General features: G+C 40.0%; 1 protein-coding gene across 4 annotated transcripts in view; it reads right to left on the bottom strand.

The window, feature by feature from the left end:
- The window catches only part of STOX2 (storkhead box 2), a 131,963-nt gene that overhangs the window by 23,382 nt on the left and 86,075 nt on the right, over positions 1-22,506 (bottom strand). For 3 of the 4 annotated variants that reach the window (XR_014172026.1, XM_081926344.1, XM_081926345.1), the window contains exon 2: positions 4,640-4,792. Coding sequence is in view for 3 of the 4 variants with exons in the window: in XM_081926344.1 (XP_081782470.1) it covers positions 4,640-4,792 (153 nt within the window). In the remaining variant the exon portion in view is untranslated. Of the gene's footprint in view, positions 1-4,639; positions 4,793-22,017; positions 22,193-22,506 lie in introns of those variants that run through there. The other variant, XM_081926346.1, reaches the window with a different exon arrangement.

Here is a 22,506-nt window from a genome sequence, read left to right as displayed (position 1 = left end):
GTAAGACACATTTCAAGCTGCTGTGTGTAAATTGGATGCAATTTAGAAAGGAAATGTATAGGAATCCTAGTTTTAGAAAGAGGCCACAATGAAGCATGGCAGCTGTCAGAAAATGACTTCCTCACATCTCAAGGTAACAGCAGCATTAATAGTTATACTGCATTTCAGTTTACCGTGCCTAGATAGTCCCATACATTATGCTAATTTTGTAGCTACCTTGACAGTGAAAATGGCCAAAACGCCTTCCCTTTTGTTGCTGCATTCTAATGACTGGCACCTATTCCATTTGCCTTCCCTAGCTTGGGCTCAGGGAGCATTATTCAATCTGCCTTCCAACAAATATTGAACATAACTTTACATAAAACGATTTATTTTAATAAGATAATAGGCATTCACGGTGTTTGCCTATTAGGAAGAATTGTTTTATGTTCATCATTATAGTCAAGCTCTGCCAAGAGATTTGTGGAATCTCTCTTTCCTCTATATATGAGGATAAGCATGACAAGTGGAGGCCAACCAGGCCCTATCCAACAGCCGGAAAAGGAACAGCTGCAGTGTCATTGCTTCTTCACTTCCTGCACGGAAGAACACTCTGCTCCAGCTGGGAGCGCAGAGCTGGAGGGATGTTCTCCTAAGGTTACTGGGAGGCTGCATGCCTTGCTTCATAGGAAGAACATCACAGCAAGGAAGAGATCAGCTTGGCCCCATCCATTGGCCAGTGAAGATGCAGAATACTCAAATGCTTTCTTGCCTTCCCATCTTGTTTTCCTTTTGTATCATGTCTGTTAGATGGTGCATGCCCATAGGCTCACAATCTTATCTTTCAGTAAATAGACAGTACTGTGTAGTAATAATAATAATAAAGTAAAGGTAAAGGGACCCCTGACCATTAGGTCCAGTCGTGACCAACTCTGGGGTTGCGGCGCTCATCTCTCTTTATTGGCCGAGGGAGCCGGCATACAGCTTCCAGGTCATGTGGCCAGCATGACTAAGCCGCTCCTGGCGAACCAGAGCAGCGCACGGAAACGCCGTTTACCTTCCCGCCAGAGTGGTACCTATTTATCTACTTGCACTTTGACGTGCTTTCGAACTGCTAGGTTGGCAGGAGCAGGGACTGAGCAACGGGAGCTCACCCCATTGTGGGGATTCGAACCGCCGACCTTCCGATCGGCAAGCCCTAGCCTCTGTGGTTTAACCCACAGCGCCACCTGCATCCCTAATAATAATAATAACAACAACCACTTAAATGCTTTAGTTAATGAAGTAGTAGCATGTTCCCTCTCCCTTCCTTTTAAATAAAGCTAACCCTAAGGTATAACAATAAAGGAGGCATGTTCTACTGGAATTGGTGTTTATTCACTATGAATACAGATTTATGAAAAGCAAATTCTAAATACTGTACTAAAACTTCTAAAATGATTCCCCCGCCCCCCCGAACTGTCACTGTGGCTTAACAAGGGGTAGAAAAAAACCATCCTTTGCTCATGATATACTAGTTTAAGATGTACAGTGCTTGCAATGTGAGGTTATAAATAATTAGTATACCTTATTTCTGATATAGCCATGACCCAGATTTGTACCTGCTCTGTTGCTCATCAAACTAGGTGGCTATGTTGCAATGTAAAAACCTGCATTGAGGAAGCACATTTTTCTTCTAAGGCTGTGGCTTTGAAATTACTCAACCTTAAAGAGTTGTGTAAAAAGCAGCAAAGTAGCAGAAGCAGTTTGATAAGTGCAGCTTTAGATGGGCAACCAGTTTTTGAACCAGATGGGCTGTGGGTTGGTACCGGTTTTCACAAGCAAATGCCAGAGCAGTTATTAGCAATTCTGATGACTATAGGGGTGATCTATTCTTACTTTCAAGTATTTTGAATACCATCCTTCAGTAAAGATTCTGTGGGTGGTTTACATAAAAGGGGGGGAGGGAGAGAAACACAACAAAAATAAAAATAATGTGAAAGGACTCAGTTATCACCAGTAATAACATCTGCAATCTGTGATGGAAACAAAACAGCAGTGGTATGAAAATGTTTATGTAACCACCACAAAGGCCTATAATATGAAACAGTTCTAAGAATAAAGGGTCCGGTAGCCACAAAAACCATCTGTCCACAGCTTCTCACAGGACACTATGGAATGATATGTTTGCTTGATCTATTCTCATCGTACAGCATCATTTTAATTATTGATTCCAAAGTGTTATTCTTTAACACTATCTCTGCTAACATTATTGCTATTTTTCTTACTCTTGCTATATTTGCAGGGAGGGCCAGAAATACATTTTTCTTATAACAAGCCATTCTGAGAAGTGTTTGGACATGGTCCGCCTGTCCCCCAGGTTTTCTCCATTTCTTACTAGGCAGAAATTAGTTGCCCAACTTAGTTTGTATCAGCATGATGGAAATTTCTTATTAACATAACTTTTCTTGATTGGCTTTTTACAAGCCCTGTCTTTTTGCCAACTTAGGTAATACTGACTGGTCCAAGTCTTCAAAGGAAGTCTGCATCTTCTGTCAATCCTACAAAATTCAGATTTTTAGAAAATGTCCAACCCAAATCTCTTATGTGTGTTCATACTGTCAGCTGTTGGCATGAAACTACATTGTGTAGCTCTAGCTGGTACAAATCCTACAGATATATATTTTCTTGCTCTTTTTTATTTTATTTTTAGATCTGTATCCTCCTGCTGAACCGGAAGCGGTAATCCATGGGATTGCTTTTCATGTTGATGATATATTAACTTAAATATCACATGCTGAAATTGTCTTACTTGAAATGGAGTAGAGAAATTTAGTCATTGGAGAGGTTTGTGGATTACAAAATGAGTATACTTTTAACTTTTATATACATACAGACAAGCTGGCAGCTGTGCATGAGCTTCCATGTGCAAGGAACAAAAACCAAGGAAAGAGCCAACAGTTGGAAGAAATTATTTATTAGTTGGGTTAAGTAGGTGGTTTGCAACCTGCATGAATTGGCACTCCCTGTTATTCCACCTATTCTATAAGATCTCTATTCATAGACTTTTGTGTGGGTGAGATCAGAGAATAAAAGAATCAGAAGCACTATTGCATTTCTGACTATGTCCAGATCTGCTCTTAAAAAGCTGTATCAGCAAGCTCTGCCCACCCAGTTGTGGAAGCTCAACTATTAAATATGGAAAAGAATAAGATGGTGGGAGGAGGAGGAAGATTTGAAAAGCAAAGATGAACTGCAGGACAGACAGAGAATTTAAATGAGCAGTTACTGTTCACAGAGGAGTATGCTTTACAGGAAAATACTAAAGAAATCAATGTTTTGGAAATCAAATCATTCCACAAAAGTGGAGAACACACCCCTCCAATAATATTATAGGGCAAGAGAAAATTGGACAAATTTAATTTCCCTTTCAGGAGAGTAAAACTTTTGCAAACACTTTCTTTGTAAAACCAAGTTCAATAAAAATACCCAAATTTTGATTGAAAAAGTGAGATCCCATGAATATTCTATTTGATATAACAAAACAGCTAATTTTCCACTCTTGGTCCTCACTATATGATACTAGTAAGTCATACTAATAAAGATGTGTATTTGTAGATCACTGGGTTCTTTTCAAAATATCCATAAAAAAAGAAAGAAAGAAAAAGTGAGATCCTTTGGCATTACCTCAGGAGAGTTAATCCCCCAAAGGAATCTTTAATGATAATGATGATAATAATAATGTCTGCTCAGAAGCAAGTCATGCTGAGTTCAGCGGGGCTTTCTCCCAGGTAAATGCATATAGGATTGTAGCATAAGGGACTGTTGTTAATTTGTCTTAGAGTCCATTGCAAGTGCAGCCTACAGAATATGCTAATAGGTTGAGAAATCTCTTCTGGAGTATATTTTCGGCTGATAAGCAAAGTTCTGTACTGATGTGTATAAATCCAAATTAGCCATCTGAAATATTTTTAATCTCAACTGTCTAGTGGAAGTGTTCCTTTCTTCGGGATTTCATTCTTTTGGCCCTTACTGTAGCACACCAAGTTGTCATGCAGAAAACATTGAGATATACTATGCTAGAAAGTAACATGAACTTTATGTGCCCTCTCCACCGCCTTTCCACCTCCAACATGGATCATTAATTTCACAGTCTTCTGAGAACACTGGCAACTCACCTTATAAATAAAGTCACACGTGAAGAGTAATAAAAGAACTCTGCTACAGAATGCAGCTACAATCCTATGCAAAGTTACTTCAGAGTAAACCCCACTGAACTAAGTAGGATTTACTTCTGCAAAAACAGGATCAGGCTGCATGTTAACTTCCCAACTCCCACCTAAAAAAAACCAACCCCAAAAACCCCAAGCATGTTTAATTCTCTAATATTTTGAACTCTTTTTTAGAAAAGATGAAGGAAGTATTTGAAACATACTTTAAAATCCACATTCACATCTATTTAGAAAGAAAATCCTTTCCATGCACATATAATAGAGAATGAGGTGACAGACAAGCCCTGATTCAATATAACAAGAAAAGCAAGTGAAATAACCTGAATATACATCATTTCAAAACAGCAAGCTTGTAAAACTTTTACAGGTCATTTGAAATGCTTTGTTTAAAAATAAGGAAAAGAAAATCTGGGTCAATGTGAGCACAGATACATTAGCATGTATTTTACCTGGGAAACAGGTTGTTAGGTGTTCCATTAGCGCTTCTTGCGTGACTTGTTTTCGTGCTGAGTTCATTGCAGAAATGGCCAAGCAAAGGATTTCCCCAAGTGGGATAAACTGTGATTGACTGATGGGAGACATACTGATGGGCGATACATCACCTGCAGAGAGAAAATATTTTGCTTAAATATCCTCAAAGCAAGCTGACTATTATAGACACAGATGTTTCCAACGTAGTTTTGGAATAAAACCTGGACAACAGAAGAACATTAAAACAACAACAACCCCAGACTATTTTCACAACAGAATTGACATTATTAAAACATATCAATCCCAAAAGTCTGGTTTAATAGGGGTGGTGGTGAGGGGGTTAAAATGTACAAGTCTTCAGGAATATGGGGGGGGGGGGAGAATCTTTAGGAACAGGCAGCCTCCATTTTTTTATATAAAAAAAACCCTGCTCTCTATCTTTAAGCAGATTGCTCGACAATTCTATAAAAAAACTCTAGCAGAGGGCTAACATTAATTTTACTCATTTTATTAGAATGAAACCACGCGTATTGAGAGGACTGTCAGTCAAGAATGAAGAAGAGAAATCTGATGGAAGTTTTTGGCATCTGTATTTGACCTTATTAGGTCGTTTCCCCAATTTTTACCCCTTCGTCATCTTCTTTAAAAATCTGTGTAAAATCAGTGAATTTTTTAAAGAGCAATATAAATACCGCATTGAAAAAATAAGTAACCGTTCCCTGTGATAAGCGATTATAAAGGATATGCATGACGTTTCAAAGTCTGCACTTTACCTACCATTTCAAGCCTAATTCTCATTGAGGTGGTGAATTTGCATCAGCATCACTAGCAGGGGTTCATAAAGGCAACAATTTAATTTGAGATGAGGAGGGGTGGGGGGGGGAGAATGAAGGGGGGGAAGGAATGGTAAACCATGAGTACATCTTTCAAGTAATGAGGGGCTTCAAATTTACAAAAATACGAAGGCTAATAAGAGAATTTGTTTTACACATGGTATTGCATTGATTGTAAGTGCAAGGTGCTTTCTTGTTTACTTAAAAGCAATATTAAAGTCGGTTCTTATGAGAAAGGATTTTAGATTCATGCAAATGATTATCTTTGTTTCATTTATCTACACTTCCATATCTCTAGCTGAAGGAGAAGTCACATGCAGTGAAGTATATGCAATTCCCCTGCCTGAAATTGCACATGTGGAACCCATTTTTTAAAAATGAAACCCTCCCATCAGCTGTTTTAGTTGGAGAGCAGGGGGATGGACTCAGCCTCCCTTATTGTCCCTTTCTGAACAAACATCTGGTTATCACAGGCTCCCATGTGGAGGCTCAGCTGGTCTACATGCTCTCTGCGGGACTGAAGCTGTGCTTATGATTATAAGTGCATGGGACAAAATCAAATACTGCTCTAAATGCACTTAAGCCCAATGATTTCAGGGTGCTTAAACTCTACTAGATTTTGTGTTAAATAGCTGCAGCAACACAACACAGGGTCTTGGGCATGTTAAATACACGAAACAGCCACCAACACACCACTGGACTGGATTGTGGACACTGCATTCAGTGGTATGACTTAGGATGTAGCTATTATTTTCTATTTAAATCATTTACTATTACTAAACAAATTGCTTCTGAATGCTTCTGCATACCTGAAAACTCTACTAATGTTTCGACTCTACACAACTTATTATAAAGTCAAGCTAAACAATGAATAAATATTTGCATGGGCTGACTGCCTTTTAAAAGCATAACATAAGCCACTCCTTTTTAATTCTTAAAATAATTTTTAGTTCTTGTTATCGTGACAGGGGAATTCTCATTTATTTTCACTGCTGACACAGTTACTACAATAGGCACTCTACAGATGTCTATGAGACATTTTGTGGCTCCTCATCTCAAATATTTTTGTAGAGCTTACAGAGAACCAGTGACAGCTCCTCTTCATCTCACCTTCAGAGGTACTAATTTGCCATGTTTTATCATACTCTTAAAAATAATATTTGCTAACACTTATCTTCTACATTATTTCAGATCAATTTTAAAGTGCATTTTTCTTCTTAATAAAAAGTTGGGTAGCTTATTTCTTCTGAATACCACAACTCTTACGGAGCATGGAGGCAGGGGGAATCAACCATATGGCTCCCATTAACTTGGACTGATGCTAGCTTAAAGCAGCTCTCCTTCAAAATTAAATTACCACACTCAACTTTCCAATGTTTATGCTCCAAATTAAAGGGCAAGCTGTGGGTGGGTGGGTGGGGAGTGCTTTTGCAATTTGACTGTCCAGTTTGTTTAAATGCCCAACAATTGGTTTTATCACCACTACTACTAACTGAAAGGAACAACAGTCAACTCAAAAAAGCAAAGCTGTTCCCTGTTACTTTCTTATCATACTAAGAAAACAACCTGAAAATGGCTACCAAACAGAATTTGCTTAAGTGATAAAAAATGGGTAATAATGAATGGGTTCTTAAGGAGAATGTTATTCGAAATATTCAGTTAGATTCTCAGCATATACTTTCCACCCATTTCCTCTAACAGTATTTCTCAAACTTGAACTACAACTCCCATCATCCCTAACTAGCAGGACCAGTGGTCAGTGGATGATGGGAAGTGTAGTCCAACAAACAGACTCTGCAAGCGTCTCCTATGTCTTCCCTCAAGGAAAGGTCCTGTTCAGAACAAATTTAACCACAGAATATAGTTCACAGAATACAACCCAATTATGCAGCATTTCCACCCCCCAATAAATTTGTTTATAATATAGAATGATTGCATGCGGAATAATTTGGGTGCTACTATCAGGGGCACACAGTTCTGTTTGTCACAACAGCAAGTGCTTCATTCATTGCCCATCACATTTTATCTTATCCTTTCTTGCTACTGGCAGGACTTTGTGGAAACCGAAGAGATAAGGAGTGATGGAGGACTTCTCCATGAGCTCCTTTGGATAACCAAACTATTTGATAAGTGTCCATTAGTCAGTTGTTTAGTGATAGTATGAAATACATCTGATGTACCCACTCTATGAAAAGAAGATTTGATTTGGCGGGAAAGTTTTCATTTCATAGGACAACTCAATACTAAACAGCAACTTGCTTGCTTGCTTGCTCTTGCTCTCTCTCTCTCGTGAAATGGGAAAGTCTTATCTCAGTGGTAAAACACATATTTTAGGTGCAAAAAGTTTTAGGTTCAATCATTAGCATGTCCAGGTATAGCTAGAAAAGATTCCTGTCTGAAACCCAGGAGAACCATTAGCAGTCAGAGCACAAAATTGTGAGCAGGATGGACCAGTGCAGTATTTTTAAATAGTCCATAGCTATTTAAAAAAAATTAAAAATATGATAAATGCATTTTCATGTGATATTAAACTGAAACTATTTATCTTCTAGATTCCTATTAATAACATTACCTTCTTCATTATAAAGCAAATTAAAATTTTCCTCTTTTTCTTAAAATGGGAAGTAGTCATTCCAGAAAGAGCCCAAGCTTTCATAACTGAGGCATATCCTGCATTAGCTATAGTTCCATACTATTTTATAATATTTTGGCTGATAAGTTAAAATGGTATCCAGACTTCAAGTTAAATTTCACATATCTTCCATTTTTTGGAAATAAATTATTTCTTATATAATGCTACCTTTTGCTCTGTTTTAGTAACACTTTGTCAGTTTTCTAAAAATTCATACACTTAGAAATAGTCTCCGTTTTCCTTTCTCTTCCCACCCAAATGTCACTGACATTCCACTCCGCCCTTCCCTCCCACTGTCCCTATACATATGTCAACAACAAAAAAGAGAAAAGAAAAACACAAAACAAGCCATCACAAAAAAAAAAACCAGAAGCACAAACCCACACATATCATATATTTGGAACACAGTCCATTTGCTTTGCTTGTGGTTTAAAACTAAAACTATTTGGGAAGTCACTTTAATGCCCTATAACTGCTGCTTTCTAAGAATTGAAACATGCAAGATCCTCTTCAAAATGCTATCTCAATTCCTACTGCAGCCCTGCTTTCAATATCCAAATAATATTTGGTCAAAGAAACCTACCAAAGTGTTCTAGAACACCTCAAAATATAAGTTATGCCTGAGACTTTAATTCTGCATTTCTCTCCTAGTTTGCCTTACATGTTTCTAGCTCTACTTTTTGAACTGCATCACTCTAAGTCAACTCTTTCATTATCTTATTAGATTGTTCAAAGTCCTAGCCTTGGGCAACCTGCAACTTTATAGTGGAGAAGCAGATGTTTATATGCTGATTGGCGAGACCTGGATATTGGGTTTTTCTTCCTCCCAAGTCCTGGGAGGGATGAGCCACTACAGGCCACTCTTGAGAGCCCAGCAAGTTTTGGCATGCTCCAGCAGACGCTCGTCTAAGTATCAAATGCTTTCTCCCATGCAATACTTCTGTTTCACAGCAGAGTGTACAGCTGCCTCTTGCAATCTTACAGCGAAACAGTGGAAGCCTTCTCCCAAGGAAGTACCAGAAGACAGGGTTCTTCTTCCACCCAAGTCATTGAAAGAAAGAGCCATTACCAGGCATACCTGAGAGTTTAGGGAGAGCAGGAGCTGTCAAAACACCCACAACATTGTAAAGTCTATGTTCCAGAGCACCCATATACTACATTTACCTTTAAGTATATGCTACCCTTTACATCTGTGTGTCACCTCTTTAGGTCCTTTGAGCAAGGAAAGCTTTTAATTTCCAGTCCATGAAAAGCTTCCCTTGCTCAAATGGCCTAAAGAGGTAATGGTATATATGCCAACCTCATAAATGAGTCTCTTGGAGTTTAATGGGGCTTATTCTTGCATTACTGAGTGGCAGCCTAGACTCTGGTTTAGGAGCGGGAATGGGGAAACCAAGGTCTTAAACAGGTGTATCTTCGCAATCAGGCACAGGGGGATATAGCTATGGAGAAGCATCAATGATTATACACTCACCACTTTTGTATCATGCCAAGCCCCATGGCAGCCATTTTGTGAGTGGCGCCCACAGCACTCTTTCAAAATTTGAGATGTGCCCACTGGTCCAAAAAGAGTGGTGACCCCTGCTCTATAAGCCAATCAAAAGCAAACTCAGGTAAATATGCACACATAAGACCTGAAAAACCTGTTTGAAGACACACTTCAACTTTACTAAAAAAAAAAAAAATAGCAGTTATGCACAATAATTTCCACTTAATACTAATGCTTTGCTCTTCATGTCACAAACAATGCTGCTGTCACTTGGCCTCTGGTGACAACAGAATATTGAAAGATTCTATGCTGTGTGGAGAACTTCTACTGCTGGTTAAGTGGCACCCAGCCATTGTTTAGTATCTATTTATTAAATTTATATCCCATCCATCTGCTTGCACTAAGACATAGTTTGGCTTAGCGTAAGTGCAAACTAGGTCAGTGGAAGATTAAGACAATAAGCATTTGCATTACAAATTTCAAATTTGCAAGTTATAGTCAAAATTATTTTCAAAAAGGGTAGTGATACCATCAGGATAAGACTTTAGGGCAGGGGCCCCAGTTCACACTCAGTGAAGCAGTGTTGGCATACCACATTTTGAAGTAATACACCTTACCATCCAAAGAAGCTAAGACCATTTATTCCAGAGTGCAAAACTACCTAACTGAACCACTGCAAAAGGGAGCTGGGAGTGCATTTAACAATCAAGCTTACATTTAAAGCTAGTAGTATAGTTTGACCTGTCCAAAACAAACTTCTGAAATTTCTATTTATGCTAACATTCCTTCATACATGCTTATCTTAATATAGCTTGATAGAATATGCTGACTATCTAGGTACAAGATAAACATAGGCCATCATTGGATTAAAAATATTAGATTAGAAAATTACAGCATTTCCTATTTGGGTTTTGTTTTCAACAAGAACCGAAGTATTCTCAACATGCGCTGTTTCAGGTAGAGTGAACAGATGTACATAACAATGGCTAAAGTTCAATGGAAGGGAAAAGTCACGCCCTCAACATCCTTTTCTGCCAGAAATAAATATCCAAAATGATAAAAAACCATATTTTAATATATTTTCCCTCACGTTCAACGGCTAGGCAAAACTCCAATGCCATAAATTCCCATCTTCTAAGCCCATTTTTTTAAAAAAGTCTATATAAAATACTGAGCATGTTCTTCACAAAACCTAAACGAAAGACAAAAAAAGTTTAAAAAGGCTAAAATCATACTATTCCAAGATTTTAAAAGCAATGTGTTAGTAAAACCACACAACATGCTAAAATGGAGCAGTCTTTATCCCCTTGCAGATATGCTTCCTTCATCTGCATGGACAACCAGACCAGATACAGACAAAAAAATACACAATATTATTATGAAAACATCTATTTCTTAGTATAGATGAAGACCAGAGTCCAGAGGATTCTCTGAAAGACTGCACTGGACCTGAAAGATGACAAATACACCTTACCTTTAAAATCAGGCTATGATCAAGAACACATTACCTATAAATTGGTCGCAGTTAAGTAATTCAGCAGTGCCTGGACAATTAAGAGTAGATGTCAACTCATCAGACCGCAGAGCACACAAGCAAAATTAAGTTAGCTGGAAAGGACTTTAGGAATGTGGCTCCTCATTCATTAATTTGCCTTACAGTATCTAGTGCAACTCAGCATTTCTAGACCAGTTCTACTTCTACTTTCTGGAATGGAAGCACTCACAATGATGGGGGAAGTAACACTGCGCTGCAATGCCTCAGGATTCTGCCGTGTCATCTTCCGCCTGGATCTCTGCAAAGTGAAGTCATATGAAAGCATTGGCCAACCTCACTCTTCACCACCATACCCAGAATCCTTTGTAAGCTGAAATGAGTAATTGCTCTGGGAAAATGCTATCGCACAGTGTTCCAGGTTTTCCAGAGAAGCTTTTGGAAAACTGCCTAGGTGCACTGTATAACAGAAACAAAACAGCTAAAACAGTGGCCAAAATAACCAAGTAATCACTAATTAGTTACCATTTTAACTCCTAGAGTTTTTGAAGGAGTGGATACTGTATTTAGATCTAAAACATGTCAAGTGTTAATAATTCAAATACGCATCAGCTTCTAAAATAATAAATTAGATGGCTGGTTCACTTACCAGCTTTTATAATACAACCACAGATTCCTGAACGGCTCTCTTTTGACCGTAGAAAAAGAAACTGCAGTCCACTTGAGCAGTACAGAATTGGGGGAGGCGTGGCTCGCTTTTGAGCTTAATGGTGGCTTAGTATTGAGTCTCCCACCGCCACTGAGCTTATATTGCTTCAGGCAATGGCTGTATTGAGAACTAGACAACAGCAAATCTGTTATGCAGTGGGGAACCCTTGGGAGGAAAGCAAAGATGGCCAAATTGAGCAGGGAAGAGGTAACTGATGAGAGCATGTCTGAGCTGTCAAACACGGAGGCCATAACTAGCATGGTGCATGGCAACAGCAAAACAACAAGGGGTGTGAAACTAACAAATGTTGCCAAGGACAAGGGTGAAACCGATGAATTCACTGCAAAGGTTAGATGAACATTAGCTGCTCAAGTCGATCAAGGCCAAGTTATAGGATCTCTTCTTGCAAATTGTGGAGTTAAATAATACTGCAAATGAAGCTATGACTATGAACCTGGACAATCAGGAAAAGGTAGACATTTTAAAAATGGAGGTGGGGGATCCATTGGCTGTGCTTGCCAGAGCTGATGGGAGCTGCAGTTCAGCAACATCTATAAAGTCAAAGGTCCCCCACCCCTGCCCTAAAGATAGAACTACAACTTTACAATGGGGTAGCCAGACTGGAAATAAACTACTCCAAGTCTATATAATACCACTAAATATGTCAGAAGCAGAGAAGAACTTTCCTCAGGCTTCACTTTGCAGGACTCACCTGCTGCTGAGGGCCTGAAGGGCCTTGCCTGCCTCCTTCCATCTGGGCAGAGAGGGCTCCGTTTTTGTTTTTTAAATTGCTTTTCTTTTTTATCTATGTCATTTTAAATTGTAATTGATATTAATGCTGTAACCTTGGGTTACAGATGCTTCAGGTTACAGACTCCGCTAACCCAGAAATAGTACCTCGGGTTAAGAACTTTGCTTCAGGATGGGAACAGAAATTGTGCGACGGCAGCGGGAGGCCCCATTAGCTAAAGTGGTACCTCAGGTTAAGAACAGACCTCCAGAACGAATGAAGTTCTTAACCCGAGGTACCACTGTATTCCTAGTTTTAGATTTTATGACTTATGTGGAAATTGTTTTCCATTTGGTTGTGTACTTTTGATGTGTTTTATTTATTGCTTATGACTTTTGTTACATTGGTAATTATGTAAATCTTGTCATGTTGTAAGCTGCCTTGAGCATTGTTTTAACTTTGGAAAGGTGGCGTACAAATAAAATGCTGCTGCTGCTGCTGATTTTAGTGGGTTTAGGTACTTCGGAGTAACAATGCCCAGTTGAGAAACATATTAGTGGGAAATTGTATGGGCAGATTAGAAGGGAGATGAAAAACTGGCATAACCCGAACTTGTCATGGTTTGGGAGGACAGCAGGCATTAAAATGGCTATACTGCCAAAGCACTACTTCTTTTTCCAGACCCTCCCTGTCACTATTCCAAATAATTGGTTCTCAAAGTAGCAGTGGCTTTTGAATAGCTTCACAACAAGTGACAAGAGGAGCAGCTTGAGTAATGCCACATTGTACAGACCACGTGACAGGGGTTCTGGGAATGCCTAATCTAAAGCTGTATTATGAAACCTTCCTGCTGAAGCATCTTATTCATATTATATGGGGATCCCAGGGAATACAATAGGTGCAACTTGAGATGTATCTTTCAATACCTACTGTATCGTCTCTTCTGCTTTTCAACCCATCATGAGCAATAATACATAAGATTAGCAATCCCTTTTTATGGACATCTTTGCAGGTCTGGAAATGCTGGAACTCCTTTTTAGCTCAAATACAGTCTACCATTATTCCGATATTGGACTACTTGAAGTTTTGCTGCCCAGACAAATATGATAAATTGAAGTGAGGGGGAGTTAAAGGGATAATCAAAGTAAAATATATAATTATTAGGGGCTACCTGATGACACAGCATTCTTTGCAAGATCAATTACAAGAGTGAAACATAACTATATTATTAAAATTTGTATCCACCAATCATCTGAAGATCACAGGGTGGTTCAGTCTAGTTCTCTAACCAGAAGGGACAAGGGTCTTCGCTCTCTCACCTTGGATGAGCATCATTGCGTGGCAACAAGTTTGTATTGCAAAAGCATGACTTCTGAATTGTACAAGGTATTAAATGAACTGTAAGGTTTCAGAGCATGTGGAAAGATGACCTGGAAACACTAATCGAGGATGAGCAGTGGGACAGAATATAGACAACAACACCTCCCCCCCCCCCCAACAAACCTGGCTAAAATACAAGAAACCACAATGAAACTACTTTTAAGGTGGTGCTTTATGATTAAGGGAGTCTCAACTCTGTGCTGACAAGAACATGGGGGATGCAGCCGCTACTGCACATGTGGAATTGTGAAATACTTCAGACTTTTTGGTGGCAGGTCTTTGAGGATGTGCCAAGATCATGAAACAATTTTTTTGTTTAGACCTTGCGTTATTTTACATACAGAAAAAGAAAAATCCAAAAACAATACATAAATACTGAATTTGTATGGTTCTAGCAATCACCAACTTAAAATCAGCACCCTCTCATAACATTTAACACAACCTCACAGGGTAGTCAAGGGAATGTCCAAGCGCAATCAATTTGATGCAACATGGTTCCTGTTTCTTTGTTTCATCAACGCTTGCAAAGACGTTATTAATCTTCCAGCCACACATGCAACATTATGGTGTGGACGTGTCCACACAAAAGAGTAAAGTTTTACTTTCCTGTTATTGTAACATTCCTAACTCACCTGTTGTGGATGAATACTGTTGTGACTGATTATTATTTATTATTCATGTTGTGTTCTGGAAAATTGTGGAAAAAACATTATAAATGTTATTTTATTTTTACAATAAATCTCTGTGCTAAATTCGCTGCTAAGGGCTGTTTGCCAATAATTCAAACTGGTGAACAAGTCCTTGCAGGCTTGCCTCTCATCATCCTATTCACTTTTTTATGCATGCACCAAAGAGGAAGCCTTGAAACCATGCCAGTAAGTTGGCAATTAAACGTCAAACAGCTCCAAAGACAGAAAGCCAGTAAAACGGCTGCTTCTCTTGCTCCTGACAAAGAAGGTAACATTCAGAATGAGGTCACTGTGTGAGGTTGCTCTCAGCGTGAGATTTGTATTTCCTTCGCTAGAGTCTGTAACATTCTATCTGAGAAAAAAAGAACTCAAGGCATGTCTGGGCTTACAAGAGGTTGGATTGCAGCGATGAAAATGTATTTTGTATCCCATGTGTTTGAGTTAGGGGAATGGTGAGTGTAGCACCTATCACATGCAAGAAACAGGAATTTGACATTGATGGAGGGAAGGGGAAATGATATAGCTTGCACCAGTCATTAGTTGTGTGTGTGTGTGTGTGTGTGTGTGTGTGTGTGCGCGCGCGCACACACACACACACACACACATACACAAAATTTTATCAAGAGGATCTGCCCATAGCAGCTTGTGTTCTATTTTGATACCTAATCTAGAGAGTTTGACCGTATCATTCTAAATGGAACTCAGCTTTCAAAACTTTTCTGGGCTAGTAAACAATTGTGCTAAAAGGTTAAGAGTTTGAAATATGGTTAGTTTCGTTCTTCTCAGGCCTTCTCTGTGATGAGATGGTAGCTGTTTTTATTGGCACAATAGCTCATCTGCCATACGAAAAGCCACTGGAAGGTATCATACACATACCTACTGAGCTCCAAAGCCAAGCTTCTGTGTCATCTAGAGGAAGTCAACCCTGAACCTTGTCTCGTGACTAAAATGATAGACAAAAGGTAATGAGAAGAACCCTGCAAATGTTAGTCAGCCATCAGTCCTATTAACACTTCAAATTGGCTTACCATACATTCAATGGCTCTACCATACCGAGGTCTCCTCCTCCTCCTTCTCTTTCTGTCAGCCTGCTACCCTGTAACTTCTGCAAGTGTTTGTGAAGACTTTCATTTCTAGAAAAGCTCTCTAACGTCTCATGATCTGCTCACATTAAGTGATGGTGTGATGCAAGTACAGTGGACACTTGGGTTGTGAACGTGATCTGTGCGGGAGGCACGTTCTCAACCTGCAGTGTTTGCAACCCACGACCCGCGCATCTGCACACGCGCGAGTCGCGATTCAGCGCTTCTGCGCAAACCACGATTTAGCACTTCTGCACATGCACAAGCGCCAAAACCCAGAAGTAACCCGTTCCGGTACTTCCAGGTTCAGCGTGGTACGCAACCCGAAATCGTGCAACCCAAAGCATCTGTAACCCAAGGTATGACTATACCAGCTGCTCCCCACCCCTGGTTAGAATTCTCGACTTAAAGCCAGTAATCAGGATGTCTACATCACCAATAAGAATTTGTTAGCTCTCCATCTTCCCCTGAATGAGTGTCTCCCCCCTTTAACTCATCTAATATATCCTGTCATCACAAAAGGGCAATTCTTTTCAATTCACTGTTTGCAGAGGTTAAGAATATTCTGATACAGAAATTAGCTACAAAAGCTTCTATTACTGCAGACCATTCAATTCTTCCTAACAAGTATAACAGGTAACAGCCCATTAAAATGCTTTTAAGTTTTTTAATCCTTATTCAAGTAACATGCTATGATGCCAACAGAACAGTAGTCAGTATTAGCAAACTACCTGCAGTATTAAAAGGAACATTGCTATGTGCATCCCTAGAAATAAGCAACAGAAGAGAGGCCAAAGAAAAAAAGAGATTTGATACTAAAATGTTTTACAAATAATACATGTTTTATATTGGCCACATAATAACCTGAGAAACTGACTTATTATCTCGATCTTCAAATTAGGTAGGATGGTTGGAGAAAACAAGACAAAAGCATGCAAATGCCCATATCTGAGAATTACAACAAAAAAGCAAATATTTTTGCAGCTGAGGGGATTTGTATTCTGGATCAAAAAGGTATGTCTACCTAGAGAATGATAGTAAAACCCTCCACTGTGTTTCACCATTGTAACCAACAGTCCGAGAAAAACTGCTGGCCCCTACAGAAATATTGTGGAAGCACAGCGTTTGTATAATGCCCCCAACCCTAATTCTTAATTGCAATAGCACAAATTTTCCTTCTGCTTACAAGTGGGTAGGTGGCTGGTCTATGTAAATTAGAAGATGACCTCAGTGGTATCTGAAAAAGCCACATTATTGAGCTAGGATAACCTTGGAAGTTTTTTGCCTTAGGCCAACTTGAGGACTTGGCAAATGGTGCACCATAATCTGTATCAAAGCAACATCTTGAAAAAGGGCTTAGCTGATCTAAATGCAGCAACTCAGAAACTTTAGGAAATACTGGTCTGGTTTGCACATCACACCAAGCCATGGTTTGTTTATCCAAATACCGTACATATAAATCAGAAGCTGTCCCTAGTGATCAAAATGCAGTGCACATTATTTAGGATGTGGGGGAAAGCACAAAATGAAAACGGTTCAGACAGCACAAAAGAATTTGAGAAAATAAGTCGCTTTCAATAAACAATGAAAAAGAAGCACAACATAATGAGTTTTGCGTTGTTTTCTTGTTTGCTCTTTTGCATTTGACTAACCTTTGCCCTGAATCAGCCCATGGCTGCACCTCAGTATTATTAATGATGCAGCATAGAGCAGCAATCCTAAATAAACGTACAGTGTGCTTTTTACTTACGGTAGGATTTACCTAAACATGCATATGATTGTGCTGCAGGTCTCATTTAAAGTCTCTGATTTAAAATGTGCCAGAATAAACCTGCCACAGATCTGCACCTGGAGCCCAAATTGGTGTGCTGATAAACCACTAGAGGGAGTATTCCTTGTGGCCAAAAACCTGCCAATAGAAATACATTACACAGCTGCTGTTCCTAGGAAGTATTTAATTATGTGCTGACTTGCAAGTTTTTTGAGATGGGCAAAGAGCATAAAGAGCATATTTGCTTGCACAAGAGTGTTTTCTAATGCTTGACAATTCAAAACCCAGACTAGTTCAGGAAGGTTTTTCTAAAGAAAGCAGAGAAAGAGGCACCATAATGCAAGATATTCAAAATCAAAGCATATGGCATATTCACTTGATAGCACAAAGAATCAACACCCTTAAATACATATTTTTTAAAAGATTTGTTTATCGGTGGAAATTTCTGAGAACTGTTTTCAGCTTCAAAGCTGGCTACTCTTCTGTGAAACACTTTTGACAGGTGAGTGTATTTTGTGACTTCAGGTAGAATCGTGTCCACTTTTGGCAGGCGTCAACTCCACCCTGGAACTACCAAGTGGAACCAATCTCGGTGAGGCTTTCATTCAGCATCAGTTTAAAAGCCCCACAGCCAAGGAACAATCACAAGCATGCCTCACCCCTGGCCTAAACCAAAGGCAAAGGCATTTTAGTTTAATTAATGAAATGAAAATCTCTGCTCAATATTCAAGGTTGTTCTGAGTGGTAGTCAGAACACCCCTTTTTGCATTTCTGTGGTTATATGTATATTGTAATAACAATCAGAGAAAAAAACTAGTATACAGCCATCTTTCTGTGATAAAGAAATCATGATTTTGTATATTATTCTCACATTTAAATGGGAATTTGAAGAACCCTATGTATAACCCATTAGCAAAATGTGGCCCTGTTACTGTTCTTCACTAGCATACTAAACACAAAGCCTGCTATTTAAAAATAGCTATGCTACTGCTGTTACATGGACACACAAAAACATATATCCAAGCTATTTCTAAAAAAAGATAAAAAATCAAGCCTTACGTGTTAGAGCAGGGGATTAGCAAGCTTTTTCAGCAGGGGGCCAGTCCACTGTCCCTCAGACCTTGTGGTGGGCCGGACTATTTTTTGGGGGGGGGAATGGACAAATTCCTATGCCCCACAAATAACCCAGAGATGCATTTTAAACAAAAGGGTACATTCTACTCATGTAAAAACATGCTGATTCCCAGACCGTCCATAGGCCAGATTAGAAGGCGATTGGGCCGGATTTGGCCCCCAGGCCTTAGTTTACCTACCCATGTGTTAGAGGAACTTGGAATCCTGAAACATGCAGATGACAATCCCACACAACACTGCATGTGTGTAAACCTCAGTGACTGTCTGTAGGTTTTTAATCACACAGGTAACACCAGATTAGGGCAGCCTACCCAATTTAGCATCCTGACATGGAACAGCTAAAGTTGGTGTTTTCCAAATCACTCAAAAAGAGGAAGAGGCAGCTGTGTTGGCCTGCAGCAGCAACAGCAGCAGCAACAACAACAACAACAACAACAACAATCCATGTTAGGGGAATATCCAAATTAGAATCATTTTAAAAAGTTAACTTATGAAGAATTAGTGCCCAAATCTGCTTGTTTTCATGTTTTTTTCTTGTTACCTTTATATCACATATATTAGATCAGAAGCCTGCAGGCAGAGATTCTGCTTTCTTTGCACAACACTTAAAACTTTAGCTGTTTCATAATGCATAATAGTAACCACAGCAGCAGCAGGCAGTTAAAAGTTGTATTTGTCATACTTTACTTTTAAAGTGCCTAAAGGTATTAGACAGTATACAATAATAATCATAGGCTTGCAATCAAAATCAAGGGGGAAGTCGAGACATATTTATCGCTCCCAATGTCTAAAATAGACTAAGAACCTCCTGGACTTCACAGTAACTACAGCACATATGCCCACCCCAACCAGTGGGGTGGGGGACCAACAAATGCTTTATATTTTCCACTCTTGACTGTGTTGCACTCTCTTTTCCTGATCGTTCGCCACGCTTCCTGATAAGTCACACATTCCTTCTCCTAAATAAGAAAAAAGAGGAGCAACTCAGCTGCTTTCTTGCATCAATGTTGCCACATGCCAAATTATTTGTCAGGAAAGCGTAGCAAGGCATGAACTGCACTTCCAGAGACAGATGACAGTGTACTGCAGGAAGGAGGAGTTGTGTCAATATATTATTTTTTTTCTAAGCTGAACCAGCTAGACAGCATTGTCCCAGCAAGCACTCCCGTTGTGGGTAAACTGGAGTTGTCCCAACATTCATTCAGACTGCCAGCCAAAGTTACTGTTAAAGCCCTAATTCTTGGCTCCACTCCGCTAGGCTGTTTCCACAACCTTTACTGTGAGGAAGGCTGTTGTATTTGAATCGTGGGTACCTACAGTACAGTGCATCTTACCATCATCATAAAACACCAGAAATCCCTCCCTGGTACAATTTCGAACGTCCTGCCGGTAGATCCATTTTTGCCCTAGCTGCTGCTTCTTTCACTACCTGGGAACATGCACGTATATAGGCTTAACAGAGGGCAAAATGCAGTACCGAGCATGCCCAAAGTACAATGGCAAAGCTGCTGAAGTTACAGGTACCGTAGTTTTCGCTCTATAGGATGCACTTTTCCCCCTCCAAAAATTAAGGGGAAATGTTTGTGCGTCCTATGGAGCGAATGCAGGCTCCTTGGCTTCAGCGAAAGCAACGTGAAGCCTCCAAAGCGCAAAGGGAGCGCTCCCTACGCTCTCCGGAGGCTACGTGTTGCTTTCGCTGAAGCCTGGAGAGCGAGCGGGGTTGGTGCGCACCAACCCCTCTCACTCTCCAGGCTTCAGGGATAGCCGCCTGAAGCCTTTGGAGCGCAGCGGGACCTAACGCTGCGGTCCAAAGGCTTCGGATTCCTATTCTGGCTTTTGCATAGCCCCACAAAGCCTCCGCAGGGCACGGGGATGAAGGCTCCCGGTGCCCTGCGGAGGCTTCGTGCAAAGCTAGACCAGCTATCCCAGCGGCTATCCCAGAAGCCAGAACAGCAAGAGGCTATCCCAGAAGCCAGATCCCTCTTGCTGTTCTGGCTTCTGGGATTCAGAATTCCCCCCCCTTGCTTCCTCCCCCCCCCCCCAAACTAGGTGCATCCTATCATCTGGTGCGTCCTATAGGGCGAAAAATATGGTAGGTAGCCGTGTTGGTCTTCCGTAGTCGAAACAAAAAAATTAAAAAATCCTTCCAGTAGCACCTTAGAGACCAACTAAGTTTGTTATTGGTATGAGCTTTCGTGTGCATGCGCACTTCTTCAGATACACATGTGTGCATGCACATGAAAGCTCATACCAATAACAAACTTAGTTGGTCACTAAGGTGCTACTGGAAAGAATTTTTTAAATTTTTTGTTTCGAAAGCTGCTGAAGCTAGCGAATGCCACATTAAAATGCTAAGCTGTGGAGTCAGATGGTTTTTGCTTGTTTTAAGTATCCTGTCATATAGGAACAGCTTCTTTCTACTCCTCTTCCATTTCTTGGAACTTGCTAGCCCTCCTTTGGCCTCACCTCCTGCACATATTAAAGCTACATACCCAATGAGGGCAATATGTGAATTTCTATTAGCACATACAAATCTGATCGTTATGCAGCAAGTTGCTTTGATTTGGTTATGCAAGTGCTCAAGGTAGATGCCATGGGCAAACAGAAATGCAAGAAAACAATGCCTTAACATTATTTATCTCAAAGTATAAATGCAACTGCAATGGAAAGCAAGCAGTTATTTCACCAAATCTTACTGGCTCACAACATATACATTATACAATTCTCTCCCCCCGCCTTCTGCCAAAAAGGGGACCACCTGATATTCAATCAAGTCTTAACTACTGTAGGCAAGTTTTTTTACAAACACAGTATGACAGTATTTCCAATGCTTTTCAGCCATTGAAACAATGATGATTAGTTTTAAAAATCATCACAAACAACCATTAGCATCCTACATCTTAAACATTTCTCCAAACTATCAAATTCCTAGAATTACACAGATGGGTTACTCACTGCACACTGGGATTACATATTCACAATTTTACAATCTGCGTTAAATAATAAATTCATCCTGCACATAACTGAACCACCCAAATCCTATCATTCAAATAGTGGCATAACTTGGGTCTCTTCTTCCAAAGGTGACCAGAAAGTAACTCCAAACTTTCTTCTCTCCCACATCAATCCCTTTTATCACGCTTTGCCAAAGGAGTTGTCAGCGCATCTTCAATTATGCCAGCACTACGTAGCTATGCTGAAAGCAGCTCATCCCAAACACTGCCAATCAATCTGCCCACATATAAATCTTAAATTGCTCTCCTAAATTCCCACATCCCACTACATAAATATACATAGAAACCATATAAAGAGTACTGGGGAGGGGGGGTTCAGTTCAAACGGGAATGAAAATAATCTACACTGCAGCCTTTCAAAAGATCCGAGTCCGTAATCCCAAAAGATTCAAAAGCATTACCTCACCGTCGCTTTGAGACAAACTGAGCATTCACTCCGGGTCCTACCCAGCATTCCCTGGTCCACACAAAGACAACAGAGGTGTGACCAATCACATTGTGGCTAGCAGGCGCTGTTTGAAAGCTCCCTCCCTACACTGCCCATTGACATGCTAGCTGGCAGCCTGCTGAACCTGTCGTCATGGCAACACATCCCAGCTGCTCTCCACTGAGGCTTGTTACATTACTCAGCCCCCTCCTCCCTTTTCACCACTCACTTTTGCTAATTAAAAATTTAGGCCTATGTTTTGCATGTCGGAAGGAAACAGAAACAAAACACACACTCTCGCTGCAAAAGAGCTAAAAACACACATTTAAAGCAAACAGAAAGTCTTGCGGCAGCCAATCAGTGGGCAGCTGTACAGACCTGGACAGATGGAACTTGTCACTAAAGCTCCTCTTTGTTTTTGTAGCAAACACGCGCAGACCTAAAGATACTCCACCCAGATTCA

Source organism: Podarcis melisellensis (assembly GCF_964234715.1).
Source record: "Podarcis melisellensis genome assembly, chromosome: 9".
Classification (NCBI taxonomy): Eukaryota; Metazoa; Chordata; class Lepidosauria; order Squamata; family Lacertidae; genus Podarcis; species Podarcis melisellensis.
Note: the sequence above shows the minus strand (reverse complement) of the source record. Positions and strands in the feature narration are given on the sequence as shown.